The sequence below is a fragment of the Nicotiana tomentosiformis genome, chromosome 1 (genome assembly GCF_000390325.3).
Source record: "Nicotiana tomentosiformis chromosome 1, ASM39032v3, whole genome shotgun sequence".
NCBI classification, from domain to species: Eukaryota; Viridiplantae; Streptophyta; class Magnoliopsida; order Solanales; family Solanaceae; genus Nicotiana; species Nicotiana tomentosiformis.
This window is the reverse complement of record NC_090812.1, coordinates 27444953-27460052: the sequence shown is the minus strand read 5'-3', so window position 1 is coordinate 27460052 and position 15100 is coordinate 27444953. Positions and strand designations below refer to the sequence as shown.

At 36.3% G+C, this 15100-nt stretch overlaps 1 protein-coding gene and 1 long non-coding RNA gene across 3 annotated transcripts; one reads left to right on the top strand and one right to left on the bottom strand.

Annotated features, from left to right (window-relative positions):
- Window positions 1-554: 554 nt before the first annotated feature.
- On the bottom strand, window positions 555-8416 carry LOC138906459 (uncharacterized). Of its 2 annotated transcripts, XR_011413873.1 has the most exons (3): window positions 8059-8412; window positions 1110-1246; window positions 555-881 (listed from the first exon to the last, which is right to left on the bottom strand). It is a non-coding gene; the product is annotated as an uncharacterized lncRNA (long non-coding RNA). The 2 variants fall into 2 exon arrangements; XR_011413869.1 differs by lacking the exon at window positions 555-881 and having other exon boundaries at window positions 1035-1246; window positions 8059-8416.
- Window positions 8417-12741: 4325 nt separating this feature from the next.
- LOC104102951 (3'-5' exonuclease-like) lies at window positions 12742-13597 on the top strand. Its single transcript, XM_009610810.4, has one exon. The coding sequence runs from the start codon at window positions 12742-12744 to the stop codon at window positions 13363-13365; it is 624 nt and encodes a 207-aa protein (XP_009609105.1). The 3' UTR covers window positions 13366-13597.
- Window positions 13598-15100: the final 1503 nt, after the last annotated feature.

Genomic DNA, 15100 nt, shown 5'->3' with positions numbered 1-15100 from the left:
ACATATCAGCCACGAATCTCGCTACTTCCTGGTCTACCTCGACCGATGACGGCTTGGAGACTCTTCCTTTAGCGTTATCTTGCCTTAAATATTCTACGCCAGATTTTGACCTATACAATTTTAAACTTGAAGTATTGCTTCATTATATCAACTATTTATCCGTTAAATCTCATAACAATTTCTTCCTTGCGATCAATCAATATCGGATCGGAGACAATTGCACATTTATTAATTGTTCTGTACATCTAGGATAAAATAATAATGTAAAGGTGACAAAGGGTCATAAAACCGATAAGGATGCATGTTAACTACAATCATGACAAAAAATAGGTCGATTGTGTGAGCAACACAAAAGTAGTACCTAAAGTTTAATAAGACAAGGTTAGCGTCAAGAAAATATTTACGTTTAGTGCTTACACTAAATCGAATACTTTAATTTTAAGAGTTACAAACTAAAGTGAAGATATATATTATTTAATTATAATTACTTAAAGGATTTATGCACATAACATATATTTGCATTAAATGATTTAATATAAATATCAGGTGCAAACAATTTTATTTTGGATAGATCGAGTCGACATGAACAATATATTTAGACAAAGTGATTTAGTTTTTTTCTTTTGGTTCGTGTAGGCCTCTCAGCCTAACAAATATACATAATATCTTTGGCTTTTCCATTAATTCAGCAACATATCCAAACACTACAATCCCACATGCTACCATGTGACTTCAACTAAGACACTCATCTTCCTTTTTTTTCCCCAGTGGGCCACCTTCTTGTGTTTTCCACCTTTCTTGATTGAAGTTTGAATCCCCTTTTTCCTTTCTTCTCTTTCCTTTTTTACGTTTGTTTATTTTGACTACTCAATATGATTTCACTGAAAAGTATAGCAACAAAAATTGGATGGAGAATTTAGTTTATATATCAAATTCTAACCCTTTATAATTTATTCAAGGTTAGCTGGAACACTGAATATGGATAATATATAAGACGATGGTATATGCATGTATGGTTCTAACAAGTAAAGAAATGGAAGATCTTTTGAGTTGAGATAGAGAGAATTGCACACAATTAGTAGTAGGAAATATCGTTTGGTATGAATTACATGTGAAATCCAAGCTGGGAAGTCACTAGCTAGGCATTGCTTTTCCAGTCATACATTTGATTTTGACACCTCAATGCCACTTTGGCACAATCATTGGATTAGGACCACGTCCATTCCTCCTACACCATTCTCATGCTCTGGAGTTCATAAAATCTAAAAATTTAGTTGAAAAATCTAGCTAATTGAATGAGAAATTTAAACCTCGTGTCAAAACAAAAATTTGATTAGCTAAGTAGATTCGAATTTAAGAAACTTGCAAAAGTCGATAAAACTTGAAAAAAGTTAATTTGAAATTGAGGGGGGAGCTTAATTATATGACTAGCTAGTACAATTTCAAGAAGTTCTCTAAAATCTTAGGCAACTGATCAAGTTGAAGGGGAAGAGAAAGAAAAACTGAATCTTGAAACAAATACTACAAACCATCTGGAGATAAAAGTGCATATAGAATATAATAACGTGATGCCTATCTAAAAGTGAATACAATTTGAGGACGAAATCTCTCTATTTTTGTCCATCTACTTAACATTCTTTTGCATGTATATTCAAGAATAAATCACAGGGAAAGAACAAAAACGAAAAAGAAAACAAGTATTATTAGCCTAAATATATGGATAAGAAGAGCTAGGAGAAAGTGGAAAATAAGTAGGCAACAGTAAGAGCTAGGAGGGAGTGGGCAGGAGTATTTTATTCACTTTAAACGTTTTAGCTTAATAAACATTTCACTTATTAGAACAGTAAGGGTAAATTTTAATAAATGTAATAAATGACTTTCTTGTTTTTTATAACATAATATTTTGAAACAATTGGCAATATTTGGGAACAGATGAATTATAGGTCTCCCATATATGAAAAATCAACACAAAAATAAAATCTCTCTTCTAACTATATATATTTTGTAGTTTTTGACATATGTTCGTGAAAGGTCATTTTCCACGTTAACACATCCACGTGTGGAGTACTATAGACAGAACAATTTAAGAGCCAACAACAAATCGAAATGGAGATGTTATAAGGGTCAATTTTTGTCCCAAGTCGAGGGATCAAATTTCACCACCTTGTCCTAATACATCATGCCATAATACTTGTCTATTCTAAATTTACTAACACACTGCAACCTGCCAAAAGCATTTTCTATCAATTATTTGTCCTCTAGTGCGCATGGGACCAATAGAAATTAACGTCAATTTTTGATGTATAACTAATTTAATTTCGTCAGTTTTCATACTTTTCTTGTAATTAATAGGTATTCAGCACCTATTGTCCTTATATAATTGAATGAGTGCCCCGTATATATTGACTTATTAAAAAGAAAAACGTTACTTATCAGGAATTTCTTCCTTCTTATAACTTGATCGACGTTCCATTAAGGTTAAAAAATTTTATTGATCCCACCACACTGTTTGATAATTTTATCATTTATTTTAATTCCCCACCGTCTCCCTCTTTTCTGCTTAATTATCCTTTTGGTGTAGGGAAGACAATTAAAAGAAGTTTACTATAATCCAATAATCCATGGATAAGGTGGTTGGATTATGCCCTCTAGTTAAGACCAACTTCTTTGTGGGTTCGCTTCACATTTTGGAGTTGTACTTCTTCATCACATCAAATCTTGCATTTATCTAAGTCCCACCTCCCTAATTCTAATTTTAATTTCTTGATTTTTCAAAATCATTGAGATCTTGTTGGGATAAAGTTTAAGGATTGGATCGTTATTGTGTTTATAGTTGTATGAGCTAAAAATTATCTTAGTAATGATTAAACCATATCAACGTTAAAACGGCCATCAAGGGCTGCCGCGTGTCACCAATATGACTTCGACAAGAGGCATGATCAAGGTACGAGCACTTGTCTTAAATAGAGTAATAACGGCTAGTTTTAGAATGACTCTAAGGAGAATATTCTAGTGAATATTCTTTGCATCTATACTATTAAGGGTTTTTTGGCATATGTTCCCTTATAAATATAAAAAGACATAGTTATAGGGGACATTGAACACTCACTTGTAAGATAACACATTGATATTCTCTAAGGATTCTTGCTTTATTATACAAATACAAAATACATCATTTTCTTGAAATTCTTGTCTAACTTTTCTCTCACAATCCAAGGAGAATCCGAATATTCAAAGGTTCATCAATCATTAATCATTGTCAGAAAGAATACTAAAGAATCTCACCCTTTTCGAGTGACTCACATACCTTTATTTACTTAAATGTCATTCTTTACTATTTATTGTTATTAAATGATATCTCCTTCATTTTCGGATCATTGAATGTTATAGTGTTGTCATCATTTATTGCTACTTAGATTATACCCGTACTATCTTGCCGTACAAAATCGGTTAACACTTCTTTTGGATATTAATATTGACTAAAATTAACTCTATTTTACTAAAAAATCTAATTGTTAAACCTAGATCTAATAAATTTTGGGTCAAACAATAGCAAAACTAACAACGTCCTCTTACTTCAGGCAAAGGGGCTTTTTTCCTTCTTACTAAATTTCTAAGATGGAATTTGTTTGGCACTTTTGCAGGAAAAAGCCTTGACGTTGCTCGATAAATTAAAACCAGAACAACAGGAACAGACTTTTTCTATTAGATAACTTTTCCAAAACATTCATAAAAAATTTAGCTGATTTTAATTAGTAAGTAGAGATACACTAATGACGACGAAAACAACCTAGTGAGGTAGAGTGTACACGGACCTTACCTCTACCCTAGAGGGATAGAGAGTCTCTTTCCGAAAGACCTTCGGCTCAAGAAGAAGAAAATAAACAATAGACAATAGGTCACTGACAGCAACAGAAGCCAAAAAAATAATATCAACATCGTAAGAAACAGAAAATAGACGAAAAAGTAATAACAATAACTAATAATAATGTTATAGAAAATAGTGTAAAAACTATATAAACCACTAACAACCCAAGGCAAAACATTATCAGCATAGTCCCGCCTCCGGTACTGTAACGACCCGACCGGTCGTTTTGAGAGTTAGAGCCCCGATCCCCTAATAACTGTGTTCCTCACGTTTGTTTTCCGCTATTGGGACTTGCCGGAGTGATTGGTTATGGAATTCGGAGAGTTTTGGGACACTTAGTCCCTAGTTGTGAGTTTAAGCCTTAGAGTTTGGACCGTAGTCGAAATTGCGTGAAGACGGATCCGGAATGGAATTCTGTCGACTCTGTTAGCTCCGTTGAGTGATTTTGGGGTTAAGAGCGCGTCCGGAATGTGTTTTGGAGGTCTATAGTAGATTTATGCTTGAATTGGCGAAAGTTAGTTTTTTGGCAATTTCGGCCGATAGTGAAAATTTTGATATCGAGCTCGGAATGGAATTCCGAAAGTGGCTGTAGGTTCGTAGTGTCATTTGTGACCTGTGTGTAAAATTTGAGGTCATTCGGACTAGATTTGATGTGATTCGGCGTCGTTTGTAGAACTTGAAAAATTCTAAATTCTTAGGCTTGAATCCGTGCTTAATTTATGATTTTTGTGTTGTTCGATGTGGTTTGAAGGCTCAACTAAGTTCGTATGATATTATAGGATTAGTTGGTAGGTTTGGTTGAGGTCCCGGGGGCCTCGAGTGTGTTTCGGATGCTTAACGGAATGAAATTAGACTTAGGAAAAAATCTGGTGCCTTTGCTGGTTCTGGTATTTCGCACGTGCGGAAGGAGGTGCGCGAGCCACAGGTGCGGAGAGAGTGCGCAGATGCGGAACTGGTGGGGCTAGTGATGGAGCCCAGGTGCGCAAGTTTGACCGCACCTGCGAGCCCACAGGTGCGGAGCCTGGCTGCCTTAGTGAAATGCGCAAATGCGTCGATTTGGATCGCAGATGCGAGGAATTACCCGCAGATGCGGCCCCAGCCCGGATAAGTGACCTTTGCACCTGCGATGATGTTTTTCGCAGGTGCGTGACCGCAGATGCATCCCCATGAGCGCAGGTGCGGAAATCGCTGGGTTGAAGAGGCGGATTCGAGAGTTCATTCCTCATTTTTTACCAATTCGAATTTTAGCTCGGGAGAAGGCGATTTTGCAAGGGTTTTGAAGAGGAAATCAGTGGGTAACAATTCTTAACTCTAATTCGTGTATATTTCATTAATCCATTATTGTTTTCCTTGTCTAATTATGGAATTTGAGGGTAGAAGTTTGAAAATGGGAGAAAAGGTTCTCCAATTGAAAATCTGAGATTTGAATGGGAATTTGACGTCAGATTTAGATGATTTTTGTTCGAGTGAGCCCGTGAGTGAATGGGTGTTCATAATTTGTAATTTTTACCCGATTCTGAGACGTGGGCCCGGGGAGACTTTTTGGGCGTTTTCCCGAATTTCACGCTTTAGCTTCGAATTAATTAGTTAAATTAGTTACTTGTAGTTATATTTATATTATGCAATTAATTTAAATAGATTCGGGTCATTTGGAGTTGGATACTCGTGGCAAGAACGTGATATCGAGTTGATTTGAACGATTCGAGGTAAGTGGCTTGCCTAACCTTGTGTTGGGGACTTTCCCCTTAGGATATTTATATTAATTGAGGTGTGGGCGCCGTATGCTTGAGGTGACGAGTACGTACACGGGCTATTATTACAAAAATTCCATTTTTCCTTTCTAAATCATAAACTGTCTTTCCCTTATTGAATTGCAATATTTCGTTTAATTGTTCAGCTTAACTAGAGAAGCATGCTTATGTGTTTTAACTGCCTATCTGACATTCGATGCGCCATGCTTAGTTAAGTCCCTACTTTCCTTATCTGTATTCTGTATAAACGGTATAACTCGATGCCTTACCTGCCATTTCATCTTGCGTTGCATATTTAAATTGGGACTACAGACGTATATCGGGAGATCCCCTAACACTGCATATTTACTTTGGGACTACAGACGTATTCTGGGAGATCCCCCAACACTGCATATTTATTTTGGGATTACGAACGTATTCCGGGAGATCCCCCCAGCACTGCATATTTACTTTGGGACTACGGACGTATTCCGGGAGATCCCCCAGCACTGCATATTTACTTTGGGACTACGGACGTATTCCGGGAGATCCCCTGTACTGCATATTCATTCGGAACTACAGGACGGTATCCCAGGAGATCTCCCCATTGTGTTTACCTTGTTCCGAGCCGAGGACTCCCTTAACTGTTAAATTTTCAAGAATTTCTTTAACTGTGTTACCGTAAACTTTACTTATATCTTTTATTGTTTAATTTATTATATTTACTCCGGTAGGACCTTGACCTGACCTCGGCACTACTCGACCGAGGTTAGGCTTGGCACTTATTGGGTACCATTATGGTGTACTCATGCCCTTTCCTGCACATGTTTTCGTGTGCAGATCCACGTGCGAGCTATCAGCCTCAGGGTTAGTGCGTGCTGCTGATTCTAGGAGACTTCAAGGTACTTCTGCTTGCGTCTGCAGATTCTCGGAGTCCCCTTCTACTCCCTCGCTTAGAGATTTTCCTTATTATCTTCAGACTTTTGTATAAAGCTACATAGATTATAGCAGCTTGTGACTTAGTGATATTCCGGATTTTGAGAAATTATTTTGTATATGCCGAGTGGTACTACGTTTGGTTATTCACAATATGCTGTTTATCTTTAAAATATTGTATTTTCTTTACATTTTTCGTAATATTAGGCTTACCTAGTCGTAAAGGCTAGGTGCCGTCACGACACCTTACGGAGGATTAATTTGGTTCGTGACAGGTACAACGTAGAAAAACGCTCGACTCCCTCCTAACCTACAACTCTAATGCTCGACCTCCGCACTTTCCTATCAAGAGCCATGTCCAAGAAGATCAGAAGTCGCGCCATGTCCTGCCTGATCACCTCACACAAATACTTCTTAGGTCGCCCTCTACCTTTCCTTGTACCTGCCAATGTTAATCATTCACACCTTCTAACCGGGGAATCTATGCTTCTCCTTCGCACGTGCCCGAAGCATCTAAGCTTCGCTTCTCGCATCTTGTCGTCCATGGGAGCCATACCCACCTTCTCCCGAATATCTTCATTTCTAATCTTATCCAGCCTAGTGTGTCTGCACATCCATCTCAACATCCTCATTTCTACCACTTTCATCTTCTGGGTATGAGAATTCTTGGCTGCCCAACACTCAGCCTTATAAAGTATGGCCGGTCTAACCACTGCTCTGTAGAACTTGCTGTTAAGTTTCGGTGGCACTTTCTTGTGTGCCCACTCCTATACGGTGCATGACATACTCGTCTATCTCTCCATCCCCTTGGATAATTGACTCAAGGTACTTGAAACTTGCTCTCTTGGGGATGACTTATGAGTCAAGCCTCGCGTCCATGTCCGCTTTCCCTTACGCTTCTCTGAACTTACACTTCAGATATTCTGTCTTAGTACTACTCAACTTGAAACCTTTAGACTCAAGGGTCTGTCTCCAAACCTTCAGCCTCTCGTTAACGCTGCCTCGTGTCTCATCAATCAGAACTATATTATCAGCGAACAACATATATCATAGCACCTCCCCTTAAATATAGTGTGTTAGTGCATTCATCGTCAGGGCAAATAAGAACGGATTGAGCGCAGACCCGTGGTGCATTAATTAGTAGAGATATAAAACAAATTTTCACCAATAAAGGCGTAGGAAAGAATGGTTATCCGATGACTTGTCTTTGGTCCATAAATCTAAGTACCCTATCGAGTTTTTTCTCCTCTTTTTTTTTTTTGGTCTAAAATTTGAAGGAACAAAAATATTTCCAACTTGCCTGGTCTTTCTGACCTGGGCATAGAACTTAGGCCGTTGTTACTACTAATTAATGGTCATACTCAATGGTGGAAGCATAATTTTCATCGAGGAATTCAAAAAAAAATAAACACGCAAAAAAGTTAGGGTGATTCAATATATAAAATATATATGCATGAAAAATAATTTGACCTTAATTATACGCAGTTACGCAGTATAATATTCGGGAGGAGGGGTTGCGCTCACCTAGCTCCACCCCTAGTCGTAATGTAATTGTGACAAAACTGTATATAGGAGTTGGCCATTTGGTTTGTTTTCTGATGAGCGTTAAATCGTTAGGGGCCCAAGCCAATGAAGAGGTGCACATGCGCACGGGGTTGCATGTAGGTGCAAAAGAATCCAAGCATTTTGCTGTTTTGATAATGAGATATCTTCTTTTTTGGCTTTTCAATTGCGCTTCGTACAGCAGAGGTCTCTCTTTCTCTCTTTCTGAATTGACAAGATCACTTTTGTCCATTACATTTTGCATATGGTGATATAGTCCAAAACAATGGTGAGGTGGAAGCAGACAAGGGTCACTCTCATCCATCCTTAGTTTCTCTGGTGTAGGAGCTAACACGTACGTGCGCTTGGATTGTGATGCCTCCCCATATATTTAAGGACAATAATATTATATTGCTGTCACCTCTACGGTTTTTGATAGCAATTTATTATGGACATGTAGGAATCACTTCAAAATATTTAGTATATACGTTTAAAAAAGGGAGTAATTTAATCTAGGGAAAAGGGTCAAAAATACCTTTTTACTATTTATTTATATCCTCCGTTATATTTTTGGTTTACCCTTACCCCGGACGTTATAAAAGTAATGCAAAAATACCCCTCCTCCGTTAAGGTCCTCCACCATGGCCACAATCATCCCACACAGACTGATATTTCGCTGAGGTGGATGCCACATGGCATGCCACGTCACCATCCCAACCCCATTTTACCCTCTCCTCCTACTTCTTCTTCTTCCACCACCATCTCCTCTAGTAGGCGAAATCTAATCAGCTGTTAGCAAATTATCCATTGGAATACCACATTAAGAACCCTTAAACTAGAACAAGATGCGACTATTACAAAAAGTTCCATATACTAACATATAATAATTGAATTCAAATCCTAAATAGTAAAAAGCTAAAACCTTTCATATCTGGCTATAGTCACAACCAAACCATGGATAAAAAGTAAAATTATAGTACTAGTGTACTCACGACTTCGGCATACTGAAAAACTATGAATCACAGGCAGAATGGAAAGTTAAATTCGTCATAGAAAACAAGAAGAATTTTTCGCACAAATTAGTATAAGTTGGCATGAAAAATCAAATGCCTCTAAGAATCACCAGAAATTAGTAATCAGCAAATCTTACTTTTTCATTTAAATATTTATATTTGGGTAATGGTTGGGTGAATAGGGAGATAGTGGTGGAAGAAGAGAACATGGAGGGAGGGGTAAAATGGAGTTGGAACGGTGAGATGGCATGTCAGTCCACGTGGGATGATGGTGGCCATGGTGGAGGGCCCTAACGGAGGAGGTGTATTTTCGCACCACTTTTGTAATGTGAGGGATAAGGGTGGACCAAAAGTATAACGAAGGATATAAATAATCCTTTTCGCATAGCAGAGGGGAGGGATATTTTTGACCATTTTTCCTTTAATCTATAGGTACAGTACAATTTTGGGGGGAAGGATATTCAGGTGACTACCATTCATTGGGTGTAATTTCGCGCCTCGTGTCAGTGGAAATAGATTTCTTTTTATTAAGTAATGTCTGAAAAATCCACGTATGCACGATAACAATGACGAGATTAATTTGTTTTTTCTTTGATGATAATATGATAAGTTAAGACACGTAAATAATATTGTGAAATCCTGCAGACGAGATAATATAATTTTCAGAAGTCTTATAAATATTTCATCAGGGGCAATATAATGTTGCAGTATGGGCATGCAGCAGTAGGCGGCACAATATATACATGCTGATAAACAAGGGTAGAGGTAGAAATTTCAATCAAATAACCCAGTAACTTTTGCTTAAACTTTAAAACCTAGTTCTTAGCACTTTTAAATAATCATGCATCTTTTTCAATATTTATCACTCTTTTCAGGTAGGGTTAATTAGGAGCTGGAAATGTACAGATCTTTCACTTTCAACATCTGTGGACCAGTGAGATGTATGCAAAGCCAAGCAAGCTCAAAGTTACAAGCCTAAGTTTGGCATAAAAGTTGCCTACTTTAAGGGAATTCATAGATGTATGATCAATTTAAAACCAACGGCTGATTAAACTATGGAAAAGGATAATTCGGTTAATTAAACTGTAGTTTTTAATCTACGTAATTATTTAAATGAACTGGGCAGAGATAATTGTTTGTCACACACAGGCCATTGATTTTGACACCGCGGCACCACATGCCACAATGATTGGAATTTTTAAGTGGTCCGTTATATTTGCCAAATTTACTGGTCCTTACTCTTAGTCGCTGACTCGCTGATAATGTTTGATTAAATACCAAAAATTTAAGATATAAGAGCTATATTAGTTTAATTTATTAATGGTAGCAGGAAAAAAATTAAATTGAAAGTGAAAATATCACGTTAAATACATTTGATTTAGAAACTTGAACTACATGTTACATAAATTAAAGTAGTAGTACTATTTTAAATAAAAATTAAATAGTATTTGAAAATTTCATAAAACGAATTCCATAGAAATCGAGATGGATGGAATACTATAGCTGGTACAATCTCAAGAAGTTCTTCAAAAAATTTGGTAAAGGGTAACTGGTAAGCTTAATGGAGTATATTTTTTTTTTTAGTAATAACACGAACATCAATTAGTACGCACTCGGTGTTATTTTTTCCACTTCGACATAGATATGTCAAATTATGTAATTTTAATTTTATTTTGACTTGTCATTTTCCACAGTACCGCATCCACGTGTGGACTGACAATTGTAGGATTTCACAATAAATCTTAATGTAGAGGTTGTCCCAGGTCAAGGGATCATATTTCATGTCCTTATGTCCCAATTAATAAATCATGCCACGCCACAAGACATCTCTATTTAATTTAAGTGAAAATGGCCAATTTTGCTCCGAGCAAATCCATTTAGGACAATTTTATAAGTACTTTGTTTCATTTTTAGTCCAAAATTACCTATATAATTAGCCAAGTAGTTTATTTTTACCAACGGACCTCCAGTCAAATAAAAAGAGCTATTTGGTCCTCAAAATATTCGAAATAGGACAATTTTGTCATCCGTTTTGTTATGTGTCCAAACTCCAAAATGAGTCCTCGTACTCCACCCCTTCATTAGTATCTCTGAGAAAAGGTCATTTCCCTGATTAATTTAACATGAACTCAGTATTCAGTAACAGAAGTGGAAAAGTTGTTCAAAAATAATATGCTGCAGTATAAACATAGTAACGGAAAAAAAAAAGTATGAACATAGTACAAACTTTTATTGTGTTCGGGCTGGATAACAAGGAGGAGGGACCTGTCCAGCCTCCATCTAAACGGTCAGGCCCAAGTACTGGGCCTATTTTTATCTCAATGGGCCGGGTACTCTAGGTTCACCCTTTCCAATTTAATCATAAATATAAGGAAATTCTTCCTTTAATAATAAATAATACTATTACACTGCTTTCCAAAATTAACCAATCAATGCAAAGATACAAATTAGTAAATATTGAATAATATGAACCTCTAATCTAAAATATACATCTCTTCACATATCGGCTTGATTTTTCTTCTTAAGCAAAGTACATGTCGTATTTTCTATTTTTTGGGGCCAAACTAAGTACATGTTTTGATACCGGCCACATAATTAGTGGTAGCAAAATGGTTAAAAGAAAAAAACTACCAATCCATATTATCCATAAAAAAATAGGTTGGATAATGAACTTAAAACTGATCAAATATGGATAAGAATCATATTATCCACTTAAAAAATAGATAACCAATGGATAACTAATAAGTTTAACTTTTACATTTGCAAAGCCTCAAATTAGGGGGTTTTCAAGTTTAAGAGACTAGAAATTTTTTCAAAAATGATCATATTCAAGAAGTCATGGATAATATAGATATTCATATTATCTGTCAGTTAACCCATTTTTTATACATATTAAATATGAGTCGTCCGATAGAATAATTTATTTGTTTTTGCACTACTCGTTCTCGACCAGACAACATCCGACTTGACCCGCCCATTTATCAACCCATGTAATAAAAATACTCAATAGAGTATTCAATATAAAACCTTGTGACAACGAGTAAAGTAACTCAAGATCTTTATAAGCACCTTTAGATGCCTTAATTACGTGATATTGTACGTTATACGAGGACTCTACACCTTATAGCACGTGTAACCTGATTTTTTGACATTCACACTTAAGACTTTATTTTATTTTATTATTATTTAGCAGTCAAAGTATATATTCTCGAGTTCTTGGTTTCGCACGTAGAAATTAAGTCTTCGCTATGTTCAGGTCATTCCAAACAATATCCAATGGAGATTGAGGATTTAAAGAGAAACTCTATTATATTCTCTTGGAAGTTGAAATAAAATTACAAACAGTAAAAATAAAACCTGTAAAAACATTAATGGGAGAGATAAGTTTTGAAAAACTCATCAGTCGTCCCTAATTACTTTTGGCATGCATGCATGCAGTATTTGATAGACCATTCATTTTCTTGGTATCTTACAACTAATGTACGTCTAAGTGATTAATGATGTTCCCAGTTTCCTAATAGTACAATAAATAAGAAAAACTTCTGAGTTTTCAAAAAAAGATTAATTAAACGCATGTAAATGTGCTATAAATAGTCATACGATCCATCTATCAAAAATCATCAATCTAATTTATTTTCACAATACAACAACAATGTACTCATCATATGGTAGCACCAGCTCTGGCACAACTACTTTACAATACCGAATCAAATTTGGTGGACGAACAATTGAAACAACAGTGACTAACAAAGCTGCAATTGCCAATGAATGGGCAACTGAAATGCTCTCCAAATATGCTGGAAAAGACACAGTTGTTGGCTTAGACAACGAATGGAGACCTACTTTTATTCCATATACAAGCAATAAATCAGCCACACTCCAACTTTGCATTGATGACAAGTGTCTAATAGTGCAGTTGTTTTATTTGGACGAAATCCCACAAACCCTTAAAACATTCTTGGCTAATCCTAACTTTATATTTGTGGGAGTTGAGGTTGCTGAAGATATACTTAAACTAAAGAATGAGTATGGGTTGGTTTGTAATAGAAGGGCTGATATACGTGATATTGCTAAGAGTAAGTGGCCAGGCAGGTATTCTCGCCCAGGGTTGAAAGATCTTGCTCGTGAAATATGTGGTCTTTATATGCCTAAGCCAAAACATGTTTGTCAGAGTAATTGGGAGGCAAGGGTTCTTAGTGAAAGCCAAGTTGAATATGCATGCATTGATGCGTATGCTTCTTACAAGATTGGTCACAAGCTTCTTATGGAAATATGAAGTTATTATAATAAGTTAAGTAAGCGTTTTAGGTAAATGTGGTTCTTTCTTTTGCATGGTTTGCTAGTAATCAAATGTCTTTTGAAGGTTTCTTCGGCGACGTCCGAATTTAAAGTATTTCACTTTCTAGTATTTGGCTGTTAAATGTTTTCGTTAGAATCTGAGTTTTCATTTGTCGAAGTGGCTTATTATTCCTACTTTATGTTAAATTTTTGCTTGACTCTGTTAAGGATATATCCTCGTTTCTCTCCATTGCTACGGGTTATATTGAAAATATCAGTAAATATTAAATCCTTAATCCATAGTTTAGAAGGTTTGAACCCATTAAAAATAAAACTTTGGATCCGTCTCTGCTTGTATTATGATTCTGGGTCGACGTTTTATGTGGATCGGGATTGGTAATGTATTGGTTGAGCTCCCCCTATGCCAGTCACTACTAGAAAAATAGCAAAATCCGTCCACACAATTTCGACCGAAATCGGTCGGAAAATAAGTAAATTTATCGCAAATAAAATATTTCTAACAACGGAAACTGTGGTCCCACAACAAATATATATAAATTCCGACCGATATCGGTCGGAAATTAGTCAATATAAAGAAAATATTTTTGACAACGGAAACAGTGGTCCACAACAAATATATACAAATTCCGATCGATATCGGTCAGAAATTAGTCAATATTTGACCAAGACCCGGTCATAGTTCATATTATCTAATAAAATAATTTTTAATTAAATTTTTTCAAATATACCGACCGAAATCGATCGGTATATTTGAAATTATTTTTTCCGCCCAAGGCAATTGGTTTTATAATATAACAAAAATTATATATATATTTAATGTAAAAACCGAAATAATATTTGATTAAATATTTTCGCTGAATGACGCGCTAGAGCTCAAAACGACCGGTCGGGTCGTTACATTCTCTCACACTTAAACATACGTTCGTCTGCGAACGTGCTAAGAACTGCTCTGGAGATGTCTGAAATCACTGTTTAACACCTCGTGTACCTACCCATGCTATCATAACCCACTTGAGCACATCTGCTCGAGCAAACCTGAAAATTCTCCCTTTTTGCTAGTCAAATAAGCCTTAGAGCCAAATTCCAACATCTGAAATTCCCTACCAGGTCTGTTCCAACATACGAACACCATATCTATCACTACATAATGTACTAACGCATGATTATATACCCTTACTAAATTTTTACCATGCAACGCATAATTTACATGATCGTAATAACATCCTCTGATAACAACAGTCGAAAACCCACGAATCCGATGCTCATAACACACCTCATGACTCATATAAATCCTGTTCCAACTCTTGCAATATTGCCATGACAGAGAAGATGTGTAGAACTCATAACAACCTGCCGAAACACAATTTATTGAGTCTCTCCTCCCGACAAGGACCACTACCTCATTCTGGACTGAATAGCAATATTTACTCTTTAATATACTTCATATAAATTCGATCGCACTGATCCCAGGTCCAATAATCTCGTCTCACCCAGTACAAGATGCTTAGGCAATAAGCCACCTCAGACACTGCCAAAAGTCTCATAGGATGCCACAATGTGCCAACAATCCACAAACTTGAATATGGTACATAAGGAAAAACGAACTCTGGAAAGAGTTACTCAACCCACATAGCTAATTAAACAACCGAAAGGATGTTATGAACCTTCCTCGGGAAATGAGAAGCAAAACACGCAATAATAAATATGGAAAA

Excerpts from the sequence above, each read along its gene's own strand:
- LOC104102951 (XM_009610810.4), top strand. The coding sequence starts at position 12,742 with ATGTACTCATCATATGGTAGCACCAGCTCTGGCACAACTACTTTACAA.